Raw genomic sequence first — 27,260 nt, 5'->3', positions numbered from 1 at the left:
GTCATGCATAATGTTAAACTTTTTAACACTTACACATTTTTCCTTTGAGAACGACTGTCCCACAGCAGATTTATACAAGAAGACTTTCTCCACAGCTCTCCCAACACTCAGTCTTGGGTGTCATGTGGTGTGTATGGTGCGTGCGTGTGTGTGTGTGTGTGTGTGTGTGTGTTTAACATTTTTAGTAGTGAAAATATCTCATTTAAATTCTGTTTCTCTGGTTCCAGTGAACTTAAGCATTTTATTTTTTTATATTTCCTAGACCTTTTCGAAAGAACCTTCTTAAAGATCATGAAATACTAAATCTAGTGTCTTTTTCATTCTCTCACTTTTCTGAAGAATTTAATTCTTGACTACCTCTACCTACTTTTTTCCGGGACTTAGGTTTTACTACATAATTCTAGTTCCCCCCAACTCGCACATTACTAGCTCTTCTGTTTCCCACAACTGAAATCGTAGTATTGCCCTCTGAAGATTCAGCGCTATACTTTTCAGTCTATATTTTCTTCAGTATAATATTCTCTCTTTGCTATCCTTGGTCGTCTGGATATTTGTATATAATAGAAGGAAACTGAGCTAGTAATGCTACCTTGATACTACCATGGCTTTCAGAAACACAGACTGCTCTGGCTTGTCACTCTCCCTTCCTCTTATCAATCAAGCTGTCCATTTCACTTTTTTTCATTTGTGCTGTCACTATTCTACTTTAGGCTAACACTTGAGAATTAGTCTAATTCATCTCCCTGCCTCTATTTTTATCCCCCGTGCATCTTACACATGAGTAGCTTACTAATTTTGTGAAAATACTAGTATGATCATGTCATTTCTAATCTTAGAATCCTTAGATGATTTCCCCTTTCATAGAACAATTGGAATAAGTTTTATAGACTCACTAGTTAATATCTGTTTACTTAAAATAGGTTGTTAAAATTACACACTGTCCTACACTGCTCACCAGAGATGGAGATCGCATTCGAAGTAATGGAAAGTTTGGGGGCCTTCAGAATAAAGCTCCTCCAATGGACAAACTTCGGGGAATGGTATTTGGAGCTCCAGTACCAAAACAGTGTGTGGTCTTAGGGGAACAAATAGGTAGGTTGAATAAATACTTAAATAACAATTATTCATTTGATTTGAATCCTTTATTTGGCACATGTATATTGATACTCTAACATGAAAAATTAACCAGTAACAAATATGAATTAAGATGTTTTGTTCATGACATGTGACCTTCCTCCCCCATTTTCCCTTCTGTAGGCTGTGTCACCTTGTTTCTAGTCAGCCAATGTAATTGTTTCTACATCTGTGCTTTAAAGTGCATATACAGTTGAACCTTGAACAAAACAAGTTTGAACTGCACTGGTCCAATTATACGTGGGTTTTTTCAGTAAATATACAGTTGGCCCTCCATATCCCCAGATTTCTCATCTATGGATCTAACCAGCCATGAATCAAAAACAGTATTTTCTATCTGCAATTGGGAATCTGTGGATGTGGAACTGTATGAATTGTTCTACACCCTGTTATATAAGGGACTTGAGCATCTGTGGATTTTGGTATCCATGGAAGCAGGGGTTGGGGATTGGTCAGCCTCCCAACCCCACTTTGTTCAAGGGTCACCTGTACTTTTCTAAGAGGTCCCATACAGGCCATTTCAGAGCCTGTTTGCTCTTAATTTCATATAGTTCTAATATGCTCTGATATCTACATTTTCAGGAAAAAGTACTTTGTTATTGTTAACTTTTTTTAAATGGTAAATACACATAATATAAAATTTATCATCTTAACCATTTTTAAATGTACAGTTCAGTAGTGTTAAGTACATTCACATTGTTTTACGACCAATCTCCAAAAAGTCTTGTCATTTTGCAAAACTGAAACTCTGTACCTATTAACCAGCAACTCCTCATTCCCTTTTCCCCCAGCTGCTGGAAACCACCGTTCTACTTTCTGTCTCTATGAATTTAAATATTTTAGGCATATTATATAATTGTAATCATATAGTATTTGTCCTTTTGTGACTGGCTTATTTCATTTAGCATGTCTACAAGGTGCATATGTGTTATAGCATACGTCAGAATACACTTTCTTTTTAAGGCTGAATAATATTCTGTTATGTGTATGTACCATATTATGTTGTTAACTTTTATTAAAGTGTAATATACATATAGAAACATGTACATTTCATAAATATACATCTTGATAAATTTTCACAAAATGAACACTGCCCCTGTATTAAGAAATAGAACATTATCAGCACCACAAATGGTCTCTCGTGCCCTCTTCCAATCATTGCCCAACTCCCTCTCCAAAGTACAACAGCCGTCTTAAAATAGCATAGCTTAATTGTGTCCATTTTCATACCTTGTGTAAAAGGAATCATGCAGTACACACTCTTGAGTGTCTGGCTTTGTTCATTCAACAATACACATGTAATTATTTCTTTGTGTAAAATATACCACAGTTTATTTCTTTATTCTAGTATTGAGGAATTAAGTAGTGTCCGGTTTGGGGTTATAACTTCAGCCCCCAGCCATGTTCAAAGTAGTAGTTGGGAAACATACTGGTAAGAAGGTTGCTTTGTATTCTTTTATGAGATGATCATTCAGATGCAGCTATAAGAGGAGACACAGGAGGGCTCAGGAAAACAAAGTTTATTATACTCACAGGTCCTAGAGACAGGAGGCACCACACACCACGCAGGGCGACGTGAAAAAATGTGGTCAGGAGGCAGGAGACAAGAGGAAGGAGAATGCTTAGACCACAGCCTTTCTTAGGGTTTTTGCAGCAAAGGCAAGGAATAAGCAGGGTAAGCAGTTTAGCACTGACTACTTTGAGTAATTTCAATGGGCTTTGGGTTGTAGGCATTATCTCTAGCTAGTTTCCTGGTACCTGGCCCTGAGATGATTAAGGCAGTGTGCACAGAACAGATAGAGGAGGTATTGCTCTGGATTGGGCAGTTGGTATAGTAGAGGCATGTTGGGCCCTTTGCTATCTCCAAGAATTGGCTATTTCTGGGAGGGACAGTCTCTCCCCATCCAGAAAAGCTTTTTAAGATGGCAAAACATCATAATATGCAGAAAATTAAAATTATATACATAAAAGGTTCGTACTTCTATTTATGATGGCAGTGAATGCATGCGAAAAGCTTCTCTGTAGACAACAATGAACATCTAAACAAACTGGTAAGAAATGAGAAAAAAACAATTCAGCCAGAGGCAGTGAATCAACATACGAAGCCTCAACTCATCCCTGTAGCACTACAGTTTATGAGTGTTCACAAACAAAATGAATTGCCTGTAGAACTTTTAAAATACCAGGTGCCATATTGACAGAATTTTCAGTTCATATAGGCATCTGAATGTCAGCATAACAGTGAGGCATTATCTATAAATCTTAAGGGAAGAAAAGATTGTAATTAAAGATTTCTGAGCACTAAATATTTTTATAAAAAATCAAATGAGACAATTTAAGATTACTGATATGGATGGGATGGCCACATGGCTCAGTTGGTTAGAGCACGAGCTCTGAACAACAGGATTGCCGTTTCAATTCCCACATGAGATGGTGGTGGGCTGTGCCCCCTGCAAGTAAAGACTGAAGACGGTGACTGGACTTGGAGCTGAGCTGCGCCCTCCACAACTAAATTGAAGGACAATTACTTGGAGCTGATGGGACCTGGAGAAACACACTATTTATCCCCAATATTTCCTAATAAAATTTATTTTAAAAAAAGATTACTGATATGGATAAAATACTTTTGGTTGTAAACAATAGCAGCCAGCCCTGGCCACTTTAAGCAAAACAGGAATGTATTGGAAGGAAATTGGAAGAAATCATAGATTCAAAGGAGATTTGAAACAGCCAAGACAGAAGCAAGAATGGCTCCGGGACATTCAGCAGCCTTGAAGTCCTTACACCTTCACCCCGAAATGCATCTTTTAACAGGACTCAGATCCTACAACTCCTAGGAAAGAGATTTTCCCTCCTGAATGAGCCAGCCAGGGTAACAATCAGAACAGAGCTTTGAGGAATTTCCTTGTGTATCATGAGATGTTTGCAGAGAAAAAACAGTTTTCAACTAGACAATCACCACAAAAAATGTCTGTACTAGCACAATTAAAAGCAAAGTGCTTGTCTTGTAAATAATTTTGCCTACACGGCGTTTTGCATTGTAGTATTTGATATAAGAGCAAATCAGAGCATAAAACAACGCAAAAAATTAGTATTTACGTGTTATAAGATGATTAGAAATAAGAATTTGAATAACATGTAAATACATTGAGTTCCTTCATTAAAAAGCAAAGACACTTAGATTTTAAAAATCTAGCTATATAAAAATAGCTGGCATTTATTGAGTACTTAATATGTTTCAGGAAATATCATAAAGTTTATGTGAATAAAGAGAAACTTGTAGAAATTTAAATGACATACCCAAAGCCACGTGGTCAGTAAACTAGACAGAAATCTGTATCTAAAGATTGTATCTCTCCATGACACTGCTTTGTATCTTTACAAGCAATCTACCTTCTAAACAAAATACTACAAGGTAAACATCTTAAATTAACAAAAATGTAAACATTAAATATAAGAAATCTCCAATAACTGTATTAATGCTAAAATTATTTTCAAGGCAAAGGCACTAAAGGACAAAGATAAATTCATTTTGATAAAGATATATTCTATACTAGAGGTGCAAAAGTTAATAAACTTGATGTATTATGATAAGTTACACAATCAAAATTCTTAAAACTGTTCATAATACAGAGACAGAAACATTGTTATGAGAAACTGTTATTCCATGACAGGTCATTAATCAAAAAAAAAAAGAAAAAACAAGCAATTTTCACTTAATAAGTTGTAATACCAGCCATTACCTTTTTAGATATTTATAGAATATGTCACCAAAGTTGGTCATAAATTTCAGTTGATGAAATTGCTTTGCTACTTCGCTGCAGTGAGACTACAAATTATAAAAAGCAAAATTTACTTAGGACATTTTGTGACATTATGTAATAGAATTAAAATTAGCTTATTCCTTTCCTACCAATGGAACTCCAAATAGTGGACATTTAGAAACTATTGTTTCATCAAAAAAGAAAAAGTTTAAATATTAAAAAGTACAAGAGCATTACAAATTAGACCTAGGAGATGTGAAGACATTTGAAATCAAATGTAAATCTACAAGTTTAATGCTTTTATTATTAAATGAGAAAGAAAGTAAACTAATCAACTCAAATGACAGGAGGAAAACAATGATTTCAAGAAACAAGTACAACTAATTAGGAAAAAGAAAACCTTTACGTTGAATATATAATTCCTAGAAATGATCTTTGGGCAAAAACAAATATAAAAGGAATAATGACTCCCAGGATACATTCAGACATAGAGATTTCTTATGTTTGATTTTATATCTATATAAATAGATATAGATATAGATATATGATAGTATCTCCAAATAAAATGGGCTAAATTCCAGAAAATTGCAAATGAACAAAATTAAATAAGGCAGAAAATTTATATAGACCATTACCTGAGGAAGTGTTCAAAAAATTAACTCTATCTTATAGGTTTTTTGTTTGTTTGTTTTTAAATATAAATTGTTGCAGAATACAGATAAATAGGGAGAATACAGGTCATTTTATGAAACTAGTAACAAACCTATTTCCAAAAATAGCACAGAAAAAGAAAACTAATATGTACCATTCTTCAGCTGTGTTCAGGAAGTTCTTGGCACAGTTACATAGAAATAAGAGAGCTTAATATTGAAAGAAAGAGTTTATTTAATATTCCTTTACCTGGTGACTTTGCGCCAGACATATGTACGACTTTCTTCTTTTCTTTTTAGTTCTGTAGTCTGTCACTCCTTTAGAGAAAACTTCCCTGATCAAACTTCCCTATCTAAATTGGAGAGAAGGGCTTTAGACATAGAAGTACTGGAAGAAGTGAGAAAAGAAAATATTTGACAGTTTTTAAAAGTTTACATAAAATTTTAAAGTACCATGAAAAAAATAGAAAAGTAAATAAGAGACTAGGGAGAAAGATGCAACATATGGTAGACAAAGATTATAGTCTTACTACAGAGGGTGCCAAAAATATGTGTACCCATTTTAAGAAAGGAAAAAACTATTAAAACTGTAATACTCAGTATATACTGATAACAAAAGATGAATATATCACGTTTCATTTCTGCAATTACAAGAGGTGCTCAAAATGGTTACCATCAGTGTAATTTTATGACAGTTTTTTAAAAAATGTGTATCAAAAACAACCTTTAAAAAATCAAGAAATCAAAGATTAATAGACAAATGGGTAGATAACATGAATAAGCAATTTTCAGTTGAATAGTAGTTAATATTTGAAGGCTTACGTGTGTACCATATACTTTATTAAGCTTTTTATAAACCATCACTGAATGGTTTCATTTACTGCTATTCTCCTCATTGTACAGATGAGGAAGTTGAGGCTCAGAAAGATTAGATAACTTTCCCAAGTTCAGAACCGTATAGTTATTTGCACAGTGAGGCAAAAGAGTAGAAATAAAATTGTTTATTTCTAGATCACATAATTGAGATAATTTTATTCCCTTTTATTCTTTTCTATTTTTCCAGCTCTGCCGCAGTGAACAGTGTGTATTTTTATAATCAGAAAAATTTACTAATTGTTTTTTAATACTCATATTCTTTGAACCAGTAATTGACTTTCTAAGAAACATGCCTAAATAAACAATTCTAAATACAGACAAGACTTTTTTTCACTCAGGTGAAAAACAGCCTTGTTTTTGAAGCAAAACATTAGAAATGTTAAATGTTTTAATTTATAATCTGGGAAATGACTTTTATAATAGTAATATGGAATAGAATATAATGTTAAATGGAAAGTGACTAGAGAATATAAATGCAGGTATCAGACATGTTAAAAATTAAACCTGCAAACTTGTGAACTGAAAAAAATAGAAAAAAGTGAGATGTAGACCTACCGGGTTTTTCCCCAACTTTCCTTTTTTTCTATATTCTGTAGAGATCTCATAAGTAGAAATACTTTTTAGAAAAAAATATTAAAATGAAGTAAGTAGGGACATTGTAGAAGCCAGGATATGGACAGAAGAAAGAGTTAATAGCAACCGAAGAAAGGAAAATCTTTTTGAATAACCAATGAGTAATCAATATGTAGTTTATAATCACGATATCGTTAAACTCATTAATACTTTTATTATGTTCATATATTCCAAATATGTATTATACAGCAGGCAAGCTTAGATAGTATTTATACTTTATTGCATCATGCTTTATTCTAATAATTAATCTCTCAATTATTACTGTCCATTTATTGGGTTTTTTGTTGTTTTAAGTAAAGCCATTCTTAATGTTTTTAAAAATACTGACCAAGATTATTTAAGTGTTGTGGTTTTGAGGGCAAGGATGTTTTGTTTTAATTTGTGGAAATAAATTGAGTAGTATAATGCATTCCTATGGACCTATCTATCACCTAGCTACTCTTATTTCAGTTATACCTACCCCTCTCACAACTTGCCTCCTTCGTCTTGTCCCTGGGTAGATTATTTTGAAATAAATCAAAGCAGAGATTCTAGTATATTTTTTTCTTAGTTACAAGTGCTTATCAGTTCTTTGCCAATAAAGTTCTTAGAATCATGGAGAACACAAAATTTGAAGAAACCTAAATATTTTTAGTAAAGTCTACCTACGTATTCAACTGCTTAAATCTTCCAGTGGAGAGAAAATTGCTTCTGCCTTTCAATTCTTTTGTATCATATTTAGTAGCTTTTCTTATGTAGTCATTCCCCAAGATAAAATGAAATAATTTATTATCTTAATATGTATCATACAGAAATTAATGCGTGTAATTTGAACTTTCTTTATATGAACTGATTTTTAAAAGTATTTTGCTGTTTTCCTACCGTGTTTCCGCGAAAATAAGACCTAGCCGGACCATCAGCTCTAATATGTCTTTTGGAGCAAAAATTAATATAAGACCTGGTATTATATTATATTATATTATATTATATTATATTATATTATATTTTCCCCATTCTTATAGTAAAATAAGACCGGGCCTTATATTAATTTTTGCTCCAAAAGACACATTAGAGTTGATGGTCCGGCTAGGTCTTATTTTCAGGGAAACATGGTAGTAAAGCTTCATCAGTTCTTTTTTTCAGATAATTGAAAAGTTCAGACAACATACCATATAAAAATACCATCTAAAATCATTTATATACGGAAGTGAATGTGAATTTTAAATTTTTCTCTTTGGTAAAATTAAATGAGTTAGGAAAGAATTTTGTAGACACCATGGTAAATAGAAGTTACATTTCATATACAAAAAATTAGAGGTTGATAAGGCATGTTTTAAATTAAGCTGCTACTGTCCCTTTCATGCATAAGATATGGAACCTGTTAGTGCTGCATTTAATGGGAAATATTTAATATTCTTTCTGCTTATAAATAACAAGACTAATGTTATTTAAAGCATTTGAGTATACTCCTTTCTTGAGTATTTAAAAGGTAAAAGAACCTTACAAATAACTTATTATATTAAGAAATAGGATTTAAATCCTTAATGATATGAAGTTTTATGTTGTCTTGTGAGGAAGGGCAGCATCACTGACATGAGGCTGGACGTGACTCTGTAACTCATTCACATATAAAATAAGTAGTATTTTATGTGCATAGAAAATATTTCTTTACTCTGAAATTGGAAGTACTACTAGACCAGAAAAGAAGCCTTTTTTCTAGATACCTTTAAGAGTTCCTAACATGTCATAAAGAATTAAGGAACATGAGGATCTTGTAATCACTCAGTTACATATATAGAATTGGTATTTAAATATATGAATATGTTCATAGGCATACACAGATATGCGTGTGTGTCTATTTGCACACTCTGAAGGTAGAGTACCAGAATGTTTGGGTGTTTATATGTCCACTGCTATGAATATTGATCATCTTTGGGTGGGGCTACAACCATTTAGAATATAACCATTTAAAACTATAAATTTTTGGCCCATGGACTGTAGTTTGCTGATCTCTGGACTAGAGTATAGTGACTGTATTTAATATTTAGTATCTAGTAAATTACACAGGCAGGCTATAAATAGTCTCAAATTTGAATAATGCAATACATTTTTAGACAAGTAATTTAAGGATAATTAAGGTTTTTGAAATTGAAGTATTTTATCAAAAGTGTGTTTTTGAAGGCTATGTTTAAAATAATGGTCATCATATTTGTTAGAAGCAGTGATTTTCTTACACTAGTATATTTTATGCATTTGCACCCCCTAAATTTGTCTATGTGGAATTAGATTGAATACTGAATATCAAACAGGAGGTAAAGACTGACTGAGCAAGTGATCCCATTCACAGAATACTTTTATGATATCAGTAGTTTTACTCAAATGTCTTTGGTTTCTTTGCAGATCTTCTTCAACAGTATCGTAATGCTGTAGACAAGTTGAACGAGCTGTCTAAGGACCTTAACAATCAGTTAGAGTACCTTCAGTCTCCTGAAATGAAAAAGAAAAAACAAGAACTTGACGAACGAGAGAAAAATCTGAAACTAATAGAACAGAAACTAGGTATGTGCTTACTTTTTCTAATGTCCACTTTCTCTACATGAAGGTAAATACTTATGATTAAAGATGTTCAACTACAAGAAGAAAGAATGTGAATAATCCAGAACTTAAATCAACAGACACTCTTGACCTTGAAGTCATGTGGTGTTTGTAAACTGTTCTGTCAGCAAGAGTAGTAAAACTCACTGTTATTTATTTATTCTATTTCTATAAATTAAGATGTATTTGCTTTACTTGCTTATAATAATTCAAGTCTTTTCTTTTTTTTAGCTTCAGGTGTACAAAACAATGTAATAGTTAAACATTTATCATTTATATCCCTCACACAGTAATAATCTCCCTCCCCCCATCTACTACCCCTCTGACATCACACACGGCCATTACATTTCCACTGTCTCTATTCCTAATGCTGTACTCCGCTTCTTGTAACTATATATATATATGAAATTGTAGTTGACATTCATTATTGTTCAGCTTCAGCTTCAGGTGTACAGTGCAGTGATCAGGCATCTACATCATCCCTGAGGTGGTCGCCCTAATGAGACAAGTGTCCATCGGATACCCTACAAAATCTTTACGTTATTGATTACATTCCCCAAATTGACTTTTGTATCCCCATGGCAATCTTTTGGATACCAATTGTGCTTTCTAATTCCAGTCTTTTAAAAGTTAATTTTCTACATTTTTTATCTTTACAGGTATGACTCCCTCACATAAGAGTAATGATTCATTGCGTCATCCAACAAAGGTTGAAATAACAGAATGTCCAATTCCTCCTAAAAGAATGAGAAGAGAAGCTACAAGACAAAATAGGTGAGTCTGTTTATGACCTGAGTGTTATCATTGGTTAGTTTATCAAAGCTCCTGGCTCATCATACTTCAAAAAAATAGCATGAGTTTTATTTCTAATTTCCCACTTCAGCCAGAATGGGTTTTTTTTGTTGTTACTGTTTTTTGTTTGTTTTTTAATTTAAGTGATGGATAGTGAAGGAAGACATAATCATCATATTCTCCTAGGATAATAAATGATTTTTGCTAATCATTTGGAAATATTAATAGTTTATTTTTATGTTACGTTAAAAGTTAAGATTTAAATTGCTTTTCTGTTGTTTGGCTATCTTATGAATACACTGCATTCTGCTTCATTGGATCAGCAACTTGATAAGTATAGAATATGCAAAACAAAAATATGCATTTGTACATTACCTATTTTAAAATTGCTTATAATGTTTGGTTTACCATTTAGATAGCTCACCAAAAAAGCAACAAAGCTGTCTGTTGTTTACCTAACTCCATGGTAAGAAAACTTTCCTTTTTAGATTAGATATTTGGAAGGCCATCTCACAGAAGCATACCGTGGTACTAGGGTTTCCCGTACATATCTCAAAAGGTTTAAATATAGACTCGGCCTGTTAAGTGTCTCACATTGAGACTGTGATGTTTGCAAATGGTATATTCCATACCCTGTCCATCTACATAGTCTACATTTATACAATAACTGTTTGAATGCTCATTTTGTGCTGTATGTTGCTGGGTGAGTAAAAGTGGGATGGTTCTTGCCCCCCGCCCCCCACGGCGCTCTGCAATCCTGTGCAAAAGTCAATTCAAAGAAGTAAAAATTTTTCTGTATGTAAACATGTTAATTTTATTATCTAATCTAAACATGTTAATGTTAATTTCTATGAAAGAAAATAGGGTGAAGTGATACAAAATAATGGGGTAACTATATTGGTTGTCCAGAAAGATGCATTTTAGCAGAGAAGTGAAGGATGAGAAGAAACCAGCCATATAGGGATTGGTTTCAGTTAGGGAAAATAGATGTGAAAGCTCTGGGAAAAATAAGTGTGGCATGTTTGAGGAACTGAAAAGAAGATGCTTGTGTAGCTAAAGATGCTTGTGATGCTTGTGTAGCCTCATGGTGGGCAAGAGGGAGAGAGTTCTAAGATGTGATTGGAGAGGTAGATGGAAGCCAAATTATATCCCCTCCCCCTTTAAAATCATGTTCCAAAAAATTGTAGGATAAAATTCTTTATGTTCTAAGTCCATTGATATCTCTTAAGTACCGTGTTTCCCTGAAAATAAGACCTAGCTGGATCATCAGCTCTAATGGGTCTTTTGGAGCAAAAATTAATATAAGACATGGTCTTATTTTAATATAATATAGGACCAGGTATAATATAATATAATGTAATATAATGTAACGTAATATAATACTGGGTCTTACATAAGACTGGGTATAATATAATATATAACATAACATAACACCAGGTCTTATATTAATTTTTGCTCCAAAAGACGCGTTAGAGCTGATGGTCCAGCTAGGTCTTATTTTTGGGGAAACACAGTACTTAACATTAGCTGCTAGCAGGAAGGAACAGTTTGTTGGAATAGCTGCCTTTAAAGTAAATTATTAGGGAGGAGAACTACTGAAATGATAATGAGATTATAAGAATACAGTAGTCATCAGTATGAGGTGTTTCCACACACTGGGCATGTAAATGAGTTGTGTTTATACAGTATATAGAAACTATTAAGTTGACCATTAAAAGTGTATTGGGACAGTTTAGCATCAGGAAAAGAATTTGCAGTGGATTTAAACACATAATTTTTAAAATTAAGTTCAAAATGATGCAAGAAAATCCTTACTGATCATCAGTGGCGGTTGCTAGGACACTGGCTCATTACTGTAAAAATTGATGTATTCATCTAGAAAAGTCATGTGTTCAGTCTAATATGAACTATCTTTCAGGGTACCCAATAATTAGAAAAAATTCTTCTTTATAGAAGTTCTTTTTAAAATTCTTTATGTAAGAATAAAATACAATAGGCATGATAAAATCACATCAGAATTTTTCTACCCTGATAAAATGATATATATGGACAATAATATAATCAATGGATACCCAAGATTAGGTAGAAAGTTGATGAGGAAACTTAATGGAAAGATCAAATTTACACACCTAAACCTGTCGCGCGTCCTGGGCGACGAGGGTTGTGGGGAGCGGTTTGTGGGGAGCGAGGAGGGCCGCAGGGTTAAGAAAAGACAGTAGCCATGAATAGAGTTTAAGCGGGGCCTAGGGACCTCCAGCCTCAAGGACTAGACGCGCCTAATCGGGCCTATGCATTAGCTTTTATTAGTTAGGTGGGGAAGGAAAGGAGATAGATAAAGCTTGTCAATCTCACAATCTTTGAATCCCACACATCACAATAGGAAACTGATTGAAGCCAGTCACCCCCGCCTGCAGGCAGCTGAACCCTAAGTCTCAGGATGTACTACTTCCCCAAGGGGCAAAACCTATGTGCATATGAATGGATGGAGAGCACACCATTGAATCTCTTCCCCTGCAGGTTGTGGGAAGGAATGCAGGCACGGAGGCAGAGGCTCTCCTTAGCCGGGGGAAGGTGGGGGGTTGTGCCCACCTCTATGAATCCTGTGGGGTCTCCTATTGATCCCCACTTGACTGCGCCTGGCTTGAGTTGTCTCCCCCCCTCACCCCCCCCCCCCCCGTGGGGAATCTTACTCGTCATTGGCTGACCAGCCATCTTATTGGGGCCAAACAGAGAGACATGAGGTGCAAGCACAAAGGTGAAGCAAATTCCCTGAAAGGATCCATCTCACAGACTCTCCTGTCTTTAGGGGCAGGTACGAGGAGACAGACTGGTAGGCTGCTGCGTGGCCACGTCAACCCACTAATCAGTCTTAGCAACACTAAAAGCAGGACATTTGCTATATGTGATTCAGTAGGAGGTAACCTGAATCTAATGAAGCTTCTAGTCAGCCTTTCTCAACTGGGAGTCTGTAGAAGAATTAAGCCCTGTGGAAAACTAAGGGACTGTTTTCCCTAGGATAGTATATCGCTGGTAACATTCTAGATGCATAAGAAGGAGGTTAATTCATTGCATCTATACTTTGCATAGATACCTTAGGCATTAGAGCTGAAATCTCTCACAAATTTGAGAAGGGCTCAATTTAACCAAGTGTACAGGAAATGAGAATTTAGGGATGAGTTAAATGATGCCATTAGGAAACAATTCGCCAAATCCAAAATGTCAAGACTTTGTACAGGAAAAATGATTGGCTTTGTTAATAAATCAATGACATAAAAGAAGGATAGGGAGAAGGATAAACTGTTGTAGAATAAAAATGATTGAAAGGTGTAACAATCAAATGCAGTGTGTAAACCTTTTTTGGATCCGGATTTGAATCTTTAAAATGACAACTTTTAAAAAATTTGGAGGAATTTTAATATCATCTGGATATTAGATATATTAAGAAATTAATTGTGTATATGACGTCATAGTACTTACATTAAAATAAGTACACATATATAGTCAGAAATACGTACTGAGGTATTTATCAGTTAAGTGACTTGATTTCTGGGATATACTCTAAATTACTGCAGGAGGGGGAAAGCGTGACAGATTGGACAGAATGTTATAATTACTGAAGCTTTTTTATGTAGTCTTGCCATAATTTTTAAAGAAGTGTTTTATTAAAGATGGAGAGGATTTTGCAGTTTTCTAAGAGACCAGTGAAGAAATTCCTGCTGAGCAGTTTTAAAGTACATATAATTGAAGGTTACACAGTGGCCCAAGACCTTACAACAGCACTACTACAGATGTCACTGATTTGGATGTTATTAAGTAATATTTTGTAGCAATTCAGAGCCTGGCATGGGCTAAAGTTTATTTTTCAGTTTATCATTATGTTGTTAGTATTATTACTGTCATTTACAAAGTCATGCATGTTTACAAATCAAATGGGAAAGCTTGTGTTGTACTGTAAAGTGAGCCACACATGCAAATTAAAATTTTCTAGGAGCCATATTGAAAAAGTAACAGTGAGATTAATTTTAATAATAGATTTTATTGAATCCACTATGCAAAATATTATCATTATAACATGTAAACAGCATGAAAAATTATTAATGAGGCATTTTAATTTTTTTTTTTTCATACAAAGTCTTCGAAATTCTGAAGACAGCAATTGCAGGTGTTCTGGAGCCACACTTGGTAGTGGCTACCGGATTGGACAGCATAGTATAGAAAGAGCTTATGATGATGCTATCTTGTATCCTGTGCATCCTCACCTTATCCCATTCCCTGCAGGCAACCTTTATTTTATTTTAACTGTTTAGTTTTATTCTGTTGTTGCATACATTTTTTACTCTCTCTCTCTCTCTCTCTCTCTCTCTCTCTCTCTCTCTCTCTCTCTCTCTCTCTCGCACATCTGTCTTGTTTTATCAGCTTTCAGACAGTACAGCTCACCCAACCCCTTAGTGTGGAGGTCTGTCTTGCCTGGCCCACCTAATGACCTTTGGACTGAGTTGTTCTGAATTATTTTAGAATTTTTTTCTCTAGCGTGATTATTTAGTTATACTCTATCCTGCAACGCATGTTATGGATACCACGACCAGAAAGAAGCCAAGCGGAGAGTTAGGAGAGTCAGCTTTATTACGCCAGAGGGCTCAGCGGGATCCTTCCCAAAAGACTGAGCCCCTAGCAAGGTTTTGAGCAGGTTTTTATGGGTTGGGGACTTCCTTGAGTTGGGGAAGAGGTAGGTGTCATCTGGTGATTGGCTCGGAGTGTGGCTTGGAGGGGGTTATGTGGAAGTGGGCTGGGGCTTAGGCTGGGGACTTCTCTCTCCACTCGGGCCACCATTTTAGCTCAGTTCCACGTGGCAGGGAACCATCTTAGGTCAGTTCCTCCATCACCACAACCTTGTCTTCTGTGTTTTTTTCATAGGTAGAAAGCAATAAACCACAGGCATTATAATGGCTATCTAAATATTTAGTACTAGGCAGAGTTGTGTGCTAGGATTACATTTCTTTTTCTGTAACATTCTAGGTCACCAGTCAGTGTTCCAAACATAAGGATCAAATAAATCTACCATACTGTATCAGCTTAAAATCATGTTAAATTTTACTCCAATTCTTATTCAGACTGTTTCTTAAATGTTGTTAATTTCTCTGGACTTCCTAATTTCATTTCTTTTTTATTTCACTAATTATTTTGATCACATACTCTTCCTCCTGTTCCAGTGACTAGTAACTACTGTAGGCCTCTTGGGTCTTTCTTGGCTACTCTGTTGGGTTGAATCCACTGTCTTAGATTCCTTGTCTTTCTCTCATAACTTTCTTAGGAAACGTGTACAAAGAAACTTGGAGTCCTTGCATGTCTGAAAATGGCTTCATTCTGCCTTCACATTTGAATGAAGTTTTCTGGGGATAACAGGATAGAAACAAGTCTAGAATATATTAAAGGAGGAGGGACTGGGAAATAGTCTAGAGATAGTGACAGACAGTCTGCCAGATGGAACCCAGAGACAGTAGACTCAGAGAAGTCCTGCCCAAAAGAAGAGGGATGAGAGCAAACTGGAAAAGATGAGGAAACCACAGCTCGAATATACCAAATTTTCAAAGCAAAACTTTGAAAGCTTTGTTCCCTTGTTTCTAGGCATTACAACTCCCATATGGAATTAGATTAACAATGACAATTAGTTACTTAAATGTTGATATATTATTGGCTTCAGGTATAGTTGGTGGCACCCTAAAGTTTTGTCTAATGCTGATATCTAGGAAGCTAGCAACCTGATATTTGGCTCTCCAGCCACACACTTCAAGCAAAGCCTGCTGGCCCACTGACCCTGCTCTTAAAATTACTTAAAATCTCCTGTCCGACTTAAAATTTCCACTCAGAGAGGAGACTTGATGGGAAAGTAGTTCTGTTTTTGTAACAGGAGAATACATCCAGGCCAGCAACATAGTCCTCTTTCTTAAATTTAATTGTACAACCAAGAATCATGCATGCATGTGGGGGAGGGGGATAAACAATATGTGAGACAAAATCCAAGATAATTAGCAAAACCAACCCTAGAAGATAATTCAACCAAATTCTTTTCAAAGTTCATAATTCTTAATTGGATTGCAGAAGTTACGTTTATGAAACTGAGAGGGTATTAGGAGGAGCATACAGACAGGACAAGATTACAGATTACAAATACTGTTCCTGAAATAAAAAATTCAAAACACTAAAATCAAAGAAACTTCCCAAGAAAATAGAAAAAATTTGTGAAGACAAAGGAGGAGACTTGGAGAACCAATTCACACTATTAGGAGTTCTAGAAAGAAGAAAATGAAGAAGAAAAAATATGTGGAAGAGACTTTCCCAGGGTTAATGAAAGGGCCCATTAAATGCCCAGCACAATGGCAGACAAAAGAGGCCCCAAGATAATTCATAATAAAATTTTACAATATCAAGGAAAGGTGGAAGAGTGTAAATATTTTCAGAGAACAAAGAGAATGATATTGTCAATGCAGGTTTCGGTACACACGAAACAAGTTACCAAAAAGTTACCCATTGTTGAGCTTTGTGTTGTCAGTGTGAGAAGTTTTAGGTTGAAAATTTGCTGTAGTCTAGCCTATGGCTTCCTCCCCTTTTGCATCCTGTTTATCTTTGGGAAATTTAAAGTCACTTTAAATTTTCATTTAAAATGTAAATTTCTTAAGTTTCTATTTAAAGTTTAAATTACTGTTTAATTAGTAATTTCCTCATTCCCAATCTCTGCCTATATTCCATGAATCTTGAACTACTAATCCTCACACTATCTCAAAAACACTAGAGCATTTGAAATTCAAGTATCTTAACAGTACTGAAATAATGGTATATTTTATCTATACAATCAGGAATAAATTTAACAGTAGGAAATAGCAACGTAATATATGCGTGCATGTATATTTATATGTGTTTATATTGTATATATATTACATACATATATATTTATTGTAAGCTTTCATAGAGATTACATAACCATATTTCATCAACTCTAAGATGTCATTAATTGTAAGAAACATCATTAGTTCATGAAACATTTTAAAGAAAAACTACAAATTAACTCATGACATTAAAAGGTAGATTTCACAGCTGTTAAATGTGGAAAAACATGTGGATCTTAAGATCAACAAAATATGCTTAGCAATGCGTGATACTACACAGTAGACTCATTTTCTTCAATAGAGACTTCAATTTTCTAATTCATTTTCTACTTATAAAGATTACAGTTATCAAAAATGTACATTTTCTATTTGGAGATGGAAGTTCAGGGAACTATGATTAGAAATAAAGTATTTAGATATATATGAGTAAAAACACCTGCGTAGATATACCAAGGTATTCACTATGTTCATCTCCATGTGAATGGAATTATGGATATTTTTAAATGTTTTTTCTTTCGCTTGCCTTTATTTTATAACATTTTTGTAATAAGCATTATAATTCCTGTTAATTTTTCAAAGGAAAAAAGGGGAAAAGTAAACGAAACTCTTCAGATTTGGGGTCTGAAATATACCATTTTAAAGAACTGTGATACAAATTATTTACCCTTTTTTCTACATATGTTTACTGCTTTTATTTTTAGGCTTTCTGTTTTTTAATTGGGAGGGGGTATACATGTGAAAGAACTGATTATATACAAGAATTTGATTAAATCTGTTTATACTGAGAATTATCATAATTAATGGAACATAATTCCATTGGATATTTCACCATACAAATCTGATGAGGGACTTTGAGAAAGGAAAACTTTGACACATATATTTTATTATGTTTTTTTCCCACTATGACCAGGACTATAACCAAAACCGATGTGTGAAAGTTGACAGAGAAGAGGGAGGGGACCATTGGTCTCAGTAAGAATGTCCTGCCTTCTGCAGCTCTGTTTCAGAAGACCAAGAAGTGACTTTTACCAGACTGAATACAGAAGACCAAGAAGTGACTTTTACCAGACTGAATATTTCTGGGGATGATACAGGAATCTGGGCATTCATTTCCACGTCAATCCAGATGGGACTGGGGGCAACCATTCAATTTTATGAATCTCACTGGATAAAATGAATTTACTGTAATTATGCCAGTCATCATGCCGTTTGCTTATCAGTCATTATCTTGCAAATGTGTCAGAGGAAAATGTGCAAATATGGCAGTGACTGTAAAACTGGCAAATAGCATTTATTAATCCTGAAGAAAACTGTATGTACTATTTTTCATTATGATTATTATGGATATGCTAGAACTATTCCTTGGAAACAAACCTTTTTACTACTATTGTGTGAATTTATTTAACAAAACTGTTTTGTGTGTTGTGTCTAAGGAAAGTTCCAGAGGTTAGGTATTTAATTGTAAATATGTGAGGAAATTCTTAATGAAGAATTCAAAATAAAAGGAAAAGCACAGGTGTCTTGGAATTCAAATGTAAAAATACATGGGAAAATATTAAATTGATGAGTGAACTTGTGACAGCAGTAGCATTTTAAATTTCTAAAGACTTATCCTGTATATATATAAAATATGCAGCAACATCAATTTTTATAAGTATTGTTTGACTATATGAGTATTAGATTACATAGTCTCAGCCTTAATTCTACATTTACATTATTTTGTAATTTTTTATTACTATTTTTAAAGGGTTAAAGAAGTTGTACACTTCTACATTAATGCAATTACAGTCTGTTAGAAGTTTGCTTCAAAAACATTTGAATTGTGTATTAATTCAAGCTAACATTTGTCAATATATATATATGTCTTTGTGTAAGTCCAGTCGTATTGGTCTGTGAAGTTACTTTTAAGGAAACCCTGTTGGTACAGTTTTGTGTCCCAAGAAAATGTGTGTGTTTTTTAATCCTTTCTGAATGTTACAGTGAGGTTAATAAAAATGATTTTTTTTCCTATTGAATAAATGTGTTTTCTTTTTTTTAATTGAAAGCTCCATAAAAGTTACCTTGGTAAAAACTATTATGGTGTTCACCCTATCTTTATAACTGGAAGTCATTTAACTGTTTACTTGAAGAAAGAAACAAAATGATAATAAAATTATCTAAAGGAAAGATTCCATTCCTTTTAAATGAAACTTGTCCTTATTAGATAAATATTAGTGCTAAAAAATAAAAGTTCCATCTTCTATATTTTTTATGCTTTTGATTCTATGACATGGTTACTTACAATCATTCTGAGTGAGTAGGATTAATTCAATTATATTTTTAGCATATGATTTTCAAATATTTTTTAGTAAAATGTTTGAATTTGTTTCATTTTTATACTGTTAAAATGATTTCAGGGGGAACCCATTCGGGACCCCCTCCCGCTCGGGAGCTGCAACCTCTTCTCCTGCCTCTAATAAACTATCCTCTTTAAAAAAAAAAAAAAAAAATGATTTCAGTTATATCTACTAGGCATTTTCATGGATTCATCTCTTTCCCTTCATGGTTATGTAATTATAAAATAACTTTTATACATGTTAATTTAAGATATTTTATTTTGCATGTCTGTTGAACACATCGCACCTCTTTTGACTTCAAAAAGATGTTGCTACTTTTTAGCATGTACAGTCATCCCTCAGTATCCACAGGGGATTGGTTACAGGACTCCCTGCTGATAACCAAAATTTGAGACTCTTTAAGTCTCTCATATAAGATGACATAGTATTTGCATATAACCTACACATGTCCTCTTTATACTTTAAATCATCTCTAGATTACGTATAATACCTAATACAATGTAAATGCTATGTAAATCGTTGTTATACTGTATTTTAGGGAATAATGACAAGACAAAAAGTTGGTGCATGTTCCATACAGATGCAACTGTCATAGGCTTAACTACATGTCAGCAACAACATAACTTTAAATAGACTTTAAAATGAAAAATCTTATTAGAGATACAGTGGGGACATTTTATATATATAATGATAAAGGGGTCAATCCATCAGGAAAATATGGAAATTATAAATATATGTGCACCTAATAACAGAGCACCAAAATGTATGAAGCACAAACTGATGGAACTGAAGAAAATTCAACAGTAATAAGTGGAGACTGTATAGCCCATTTTCATTTAAAAAAATTTTTCAATTATAGTTCACATACAATACATTAGTTTCAGGGGTAAAACATAGTGATTAAAAATTTATATAATTTACAAAATGACCATCCTGATATGTCCACTATGCTTCCGACACCATACATAGTTATTACAATATCATTGACTATATTCCCTATGCTATAGTTTACATCCTGTGACTATTTTAACTGGCAATTTGTACAGCTTAATCCCTCCCCCTTTTTCACCCTTACCCCCAAACTCCCTTCCCTCTCACAAACCATCAATTTGTTCTCTGTTATCTATGTGTTTGCTTCTGTTTTGTTTGTTCATTTATTTTGTTTTTTAGATTCCACATATAAGTGAAATCATACAACATTTTTCTTTCTCTGACTTACTTCACTTAGCATCATATCCTCTATGTCCATATGTGTTGTAAATGGCAAGATTTCATTTTTTTTTTTATGGCTGAGTAATATTCCATTGTATACATGTACCACCTCTTCTTTATTAAATGTATTGATGGTCATTTAAGTTGCTTCCATATCTTGGCTATTGTAAAGAACGCTGCAGTGAATGTAGGGATGCTTATATTTTTCAAACCAGTGTTTTGGATTTCTTCAGCTAAATACCCAGAAGTGGAATTGCTGGGTCATGAGGTAGTACTATTTTTAATTTTTTTTGGAATCTCCATATGGTTTTCCATAGTGACTACACCAACTTACAGTCCCACCAACAGTGCATGAGGGTTCCCTTTTCTTCATAACCTCACCAACACGATGTTTGTTGATTTATTGATGATAACCATTCTGACAGGTACGAGGTGATATCTCATTGTGGTTTTAATTTGCATTTCCCTGATGATTAGCGATGTTGAGCATCTTTTAAAATGTCTGTTGGCTATCTGTCCTCTTTAAAGAAATGTCTATCAGGTCTTCTGCCCATTATTTAGTTGGTTTATTTTTTCGATCTTAAATTGTATGAGAAGAGTTCCGTATGTATTTTGGATATCAACCCCTTTTTGGATGTATAATTGGCGATTATCTTCTCCCATTCAGTAGGTTGTCTTTTCATTTTGTTGATGGTTCTCTTCACTGTGCAAAAACTTAGTTTGATGTAGTCCCATTTGTTTATTTTTTCTTTTGTTTCCATACCTGAGGAGACAGATCCAAAAAAATGTTACTAAGTGATGTCAAAGGGTTTACTGCCTTTGTTTTATCAGTTTTATGGTTTGAGTTTTATGGTTTCAGCTCTTACATTTAAATCTTTAATCCACTTTGAGTTTATTCTTGTGAGTGTAAGAAAGTGAGAAAGTGATCCAGTTTCATTATTTCTGCATGTGTTTGTCCAGTTTTTCCAACACCGTTTATTGAAGAGACTGTCTTTACCTCATTGCATATTCTTGCCTTTTTTGTCATAGATTAATTGACCATACAGGCATGGGTTTATTTTTTGGCTCTGTCTTCTGTTCCATTGATCTTTGTGTCTGTTTTTGTGCTAGAACCATGCTGTTTTGATTACTATGGCCTGTACTATAGTTTGATATCAGGTAGTGTGATACCTTCAACTTTGGGTTTGTTTTTTTTTCTCAAGATTGCTTTGGCTATTCGGGGTCTTTTGTGGTTCCGTATAAATTTTAGGATTATATGTTTTAATTTTTTGGAAAAAAATGCCATTGGTGTTTTGATAGGAATTGCATTGAATCTATAAATTGCTTTGGGTAATATAGACATTTTAATGATGTTAATTCTTCCTATCCATGAGCATGGTATGTGCTACCATTTATTTGTATCTTCTTCAGTTTCTTTCTTCAGTATCTTACAGTTTTTGAGTATAGGTCTTTTACTTCCTTGGTTAAAATTTTTCCTAGGCATTTTATTTCTTTTGATGCAATTGTAAATGGGATTGGCTTCTTAATTTCTCTTTTTGATAGTTCATTATTGGTGTATAAAAATGCAGCCAATTTCTGAATGTTAATTTTGTATCCTGCTACTTTGCTGAATCCAATTATTAGTTATAATAGTTTTTTGATGGTATCTTTAGGGTTCTCTATGTATAGTATCATGTCATCTACAATTAATGAGTTTTACTTCTTTTTAATTTAGATGTCTTTTTTTTTTCCTTGTCTGCTTGCTGTAGTTAGGACTTCTAATACTATGTTGAATAAACATGGTGAAAGTGGACATCCTTGTCTTGTTCCTGATCTTAAAAAGTTTTCAGCTTTTAACTTTTGAGTATGATGTTAGCTGTGGGTTTGTCACGTACGGCCTTTATTATGTAGAGGTATGCTCTTCTATCCTTGCTTTGCTGAGAGTTTGTATCATAAATGGATATTGGATTGTGTTGGGTCCTTTTTCTGCATCTATTGATATGATCATGTGATTTTTATCCTTCATTTTGTTTATGGAGTGTATCATATTGATTTGTGGGTATTGAACCAACCTTGCATACCAGGAATGAATCTCACTTGAAGATGGTGTACTCGTATAATCTTTTTAATGTATTGCTGACTTTGGTTTGCTAATATTTTGTTGAGGATTTTTGCATCTATGTTCATCAGGGATATTGGCCCATAATATTCTCTCTCTCTCTCTCTCGTAGTGTCTAGTGTCTTTGGTTTTGATATCAGGTATACCCCATTTTCTATAATAGAACAACTAGACATAAAACTAACAACACAATAGAAGACTTAAAGACTATGATAAGCCAACTTGGTTTAACAGACATATAAAACATTCTACCCAATAACAACAATAGTATACATTCTTCTCAAGCACACATGGAATGTTCTCCAGGATAGACCATAGACGAGGCCATAAAATAAACCTCAACAAATTTAATAAAAGGACAGATATAATACAAAGTATGTTCTCTGATCACAATGCAGTCAAATTAGAAATAACAGGGAAACTTTGGGAAACTCACAAATATGTAGAAATTAAACAATATATTCCTAGATAACCAGTGAGTCATAGAGGAAATCAAAAAGAATTAAGAAAATACTTTTATGTGAGTGAGAGGACAACATACCAAGAGTTAATGTGATGCATCTAAAGTACTGCTTACAAAGAAATATAGCTGTAAATGACCACATTAAGAAGAAAGATCTCAAATGAACAACCTTTTACCTTAAGACACTGGAAAACAGGAGAAAACTAAAGGTAAAATAAGCAGAAGGAGGAAAATAAAGATTAGGGTGGAGATGACCAGAATGAAATACAAACTAGATACACAAGAGACAAAAAGCAATAAAACCAGAAGTTGGTTTTTTGAAAAAAATCAACAAAATTGACAAACGTTTAGTTAGTTAGACCAAGAAAAAAAGAATACATTAGAGAATATACTAGAATTAGAAGTAAAAGAGGTACATTGCTACTAACCTTACACAAATAAAAAAGATTATAAAAGAATACAATGAATAGTTATATGTGAACAGATTAGACAGATGAAATAGACAAATTCCTAGAAAGACATGAACTGACTCGAAGAAATTTACAACCTGAAGAGACCTATAACAAGTGAAGAGATTGAATTAGTAGTAACAGAAAACCTACCCACAAAGAAAAGCCTAGGCCCAGAAGAAGTTACCACTGAATCCTACCAAACTTTTAAGAAATTAATCCCAATTCTTCACAAACTCTTCCAAAAAAAATTGGACTACTTCCCATCTCATTCTATTAGGCCAATAGTACCTAGATAACCAAAACCAAAGACATCATAAGAAAACTACAGACCATTATCTCTCAGAACATGAATGCAAAATTCCTCAGCAAAATACTAGCAAAACAAATCTATCAACATATAAAAAGAATTACACACCCTGACCAAATAGGATTTATTCCCAGAATGCAGGATTGGGTTAACATCTGAAAATCAACTGATGTAATTAATGCATTACGTCAGTAGATTTTTTTTTTTTTTTTAAGATTTTATTGGGGAAGGGGAACAGGACTTTATTGGGGAACAGTTTGTATTTCCAGGGCCTTTTCCAAGTCAAGTTGTTGTCCTTTCAATCTTAGTTGTGGAGGGCGCAGCTCAGCTCCAGGTCCAGTTGCTGTTGTTAGTTGCAGGGGCTGCTGCCCACCATCCCTTGCGGGACTCGAGGAATTGAACCAGCAACCTGTGGTTGAGAGCCCACTGGCCCATGTGGGAATCGAACCAGCAGCCTTTGGCGTTAGGAGCTCGGAGCTACAACCACCTGAGCCACCAGGCCAGCCCTAGAATTTTTTTTTAATCACATGATCTTGTGCATAGATGCAAAAACATTTAACAAAATCCAACCCCTTTCCAAAACAAAAAACACATTAGTAATAGAAGGGCATTTCTTCAACCGGATAAAGTTCATCTTTGAAAAACCCAGAGCTAACATTATACTTAATGATGAAACTGGATGCTTTTTCTCTAAGATTAGGAACAAGACAAGGATGTCTGCTCTTGACACTTTTACTCAGCAGTATACTAAAGGTACTAACCTCTAGGATCCAGGCAAGAAAAAGAAATAAAAGTCACCCAGATTAGAAAGGAAGAAGTGGGACTATATGTATATGACATAATCTTGTATATAGGCAACCCTAAAAAAAAATTCACTAAAAACCCATTAGAACTAATAAATCAATTCAGCAAGTTTGCAGATACAAGATCAATACACAAAATCAGTTATATCTCTATATACTTGCAATGAACAACCAAAAAACAAAATTAAGAAAATCTTATTCACAATAGCATCAAAAAAGAATAAAATACTTAGGAATAAATTTAACAAAAGAAGTACAAAATTTGTACTCTAAAAATTGCAAAACTTTGAAAGAAATTAAAGATCTAAATAAATGAAAAAGCATCTTATATCATGTGTTGGAAGACCAGACATTGTTAAGGTGGTAGTACTCCTCAAACTAATCTACTCATTCAAAAAAACTGTCAGAATCCAGTTGGCTTCTTTGTCCAAAGTAACAAGCTGATTCTACAGTTCATGTGGCATTACAAGCAGCACAGAATAGCTGAAACAATATTGTAAAAGAAGAACAAAGGAGGACTCACAGTTCCCAGTTGCACAACTTAATAGAAAGCAACAGTAATTAAGGCAATGTGATACTGGCATAAAGATAGGCATATAAATGAATGGAAGAAAACTGAGAGTTCAGAAATAAACCTATGCTTCTATGTGGTCAATTGACTTTCAATAAGGGTGTCAAGACTAACCAAAGGGGAAACAACAGTCTTTTTGATAAATGGTGCTGAGAAAACTAGATAGCCATTTGCAAAAGTATTAAGTTGGACCCTTACCTCACACCATGGACAAAAATAAACTCAAAATTCATCAAAGACCTAAGTATAAATATAAGATCAAAAATTATAAACTAGAAGAAAACTTACAGATAAATCTTAATCTTAGATTTGGCAAAGAATTCTTAGGTATGACACCAAAAGCAAGAACAACAAAATGAAATGAGATAAATTGGACAAAAATTAGACACTTTTTTCCTTCAAAGCATTCTTCAAAGTGAAATGAAAACCAGTAGAATAGGAGAAAATGTTTACAAATAATATATCTGATAAGAGACATATAAAGAACCCTTAAAACTCAATAAAAATTTTAATCAAAACTATGTTGTTAGCATAAAAACACACATAGATCAATGGAACAAAAGAGTATAGAAATAAACCCACACATATGTGATCAATTAATTTATGACAAAGACACTAAGAATATACAATGGGGCAAGGACTGTCTTTTCAATAAATGGTGTTGGGAAAACTGGACAGCCACTTGCAAAAGAGTGAAACTGGACCACTGTCTTACACCATACACAAAAATTAACTCTAATGGATTAACGATTTGAATGTAAGACCTGAAACCATAAAACTCCTGGAAGAAAACATAGGCAGTAAACTCCTTGATATCAGTCTTGGGGATGATTTTTTGGATCTGACTCCAAAAGCAAAGGCAACAAAAGCCAAAATAAACAAGTGGGACTACATCAAACTAAAAAGCTGCACAGCAAAGGAGATCATCAACAATATGAAAAGACAACATACCAAATGGGAGAAAATATTTGCAAATCATATATCTGATAAGGGGTTAATATCTAAAATATATAACTAAGTCATCCAACTCAGTGGGGTGGGGGGCCAAGAAAGGAAGGAAAGAAGGTAGGAAAAGAAAAAAGGGAAAAAATCTGAATAGACATTTTTCCAAAGAAGAGCTACAGATGGCCAACAGCTACATGAAAAGATGCTCAACATCACTAATCATCAGGGAAATGCAAATCAAAACCACAGTGAGGTATCACCTCACACTTGTTAAAAAGATATGTACACCCCCATGTTCATTGCAGCATTATTTATAATACACACATATACCATAGAATACTAGTGAGCCATTAAAAAAAAAAATGAAATCTTGCCATTTGCAACAACGTAAATGGACCTTGAGGGCATTATGCTAAGTGAAATAAATCAAACAGAAAGAAATACTGTATGATCTCACATGTGGAATCTAAAAACAAACAACAACAAACCAAGCTCATAGATACAGAGAACAGATTGGTGGTTGCCAGAGGTGGGGAGTGAGAGGTGAATGAAATGGGTGAAGGGGGTAAAAAAGTACAAACTTCAAGTTATAAAATAAATCAGTCACAATTATGTAATGTACAGCATGGTGACTATAGTTAATAATACGGTACTGCATATTTAAAAGTTGCTAACATTTTAAAACTTCTCATTACAAAAAAAAAAATGTTTGTTACTATGGTGATGGATGTTAACTAGATTTATTGTGATTATTTCACAATATATA

At 33.9% G+C, this 27,260-nt stretch overlaps 1 protein-coding gene across 1 annotated transcript in view; it reads left to right on the top strand.

Annotated features, from left to right (window-relative positions):
* SMCHD1 (structural maintenance of chromosomes flexible hinge domain containing 1) overlaps window positions 1-19,286 on the top strand; it is a 146,036-nt gene extending 126,750 nt beyond the window's left edge. The window contains exons 45-48 of the mRNA XM_033087399.1: window positions 921-1,092; window positions 9,437-9,595; window positions 10,291-10,405; window positions 18,218-19,286. Coding sequence (XP_032943290.1) covers window positions 921-1,092; window positions 9,437-9,595; window positions 10,291-10,405; window positions 18,218-18,242 — 471 coding nt within the window. The 3' untranslated portion in view covers window positions 18,243-19,286. The remainder of the gene's footprint in view (window positions 1-920; window positions 1,093-9,436; window positions 9,596-10,290; window positions 10,406-18,217) is intronic.
* The last annotated feature ends 7,974 nt before the right edge of the window (window positions 19,287-27,260 follow it).

Source organism: Rhinolophus ferrumequinum, chromosome 19, assembly GCF_004115265.2.
Source record: "Rhinolophus ferrumequinum isolate MPI-CBG mRhiFer1 chromosome 19, mRhiFer1_v1.p, whole genome shotgun sequence".
Lineage (NCBI taxonomy): Eukaryota > Metazoa > Chordata > Mammalia > Chiroptera > Rhinolophidae > Rhinolophus > Rhinolophus ferrumequinum.
The sequence above is the reverse complement of the archived record's forward strand: the minus strand, read 5'-3'. Positions and strand labels throughout refer to the sequence as shown.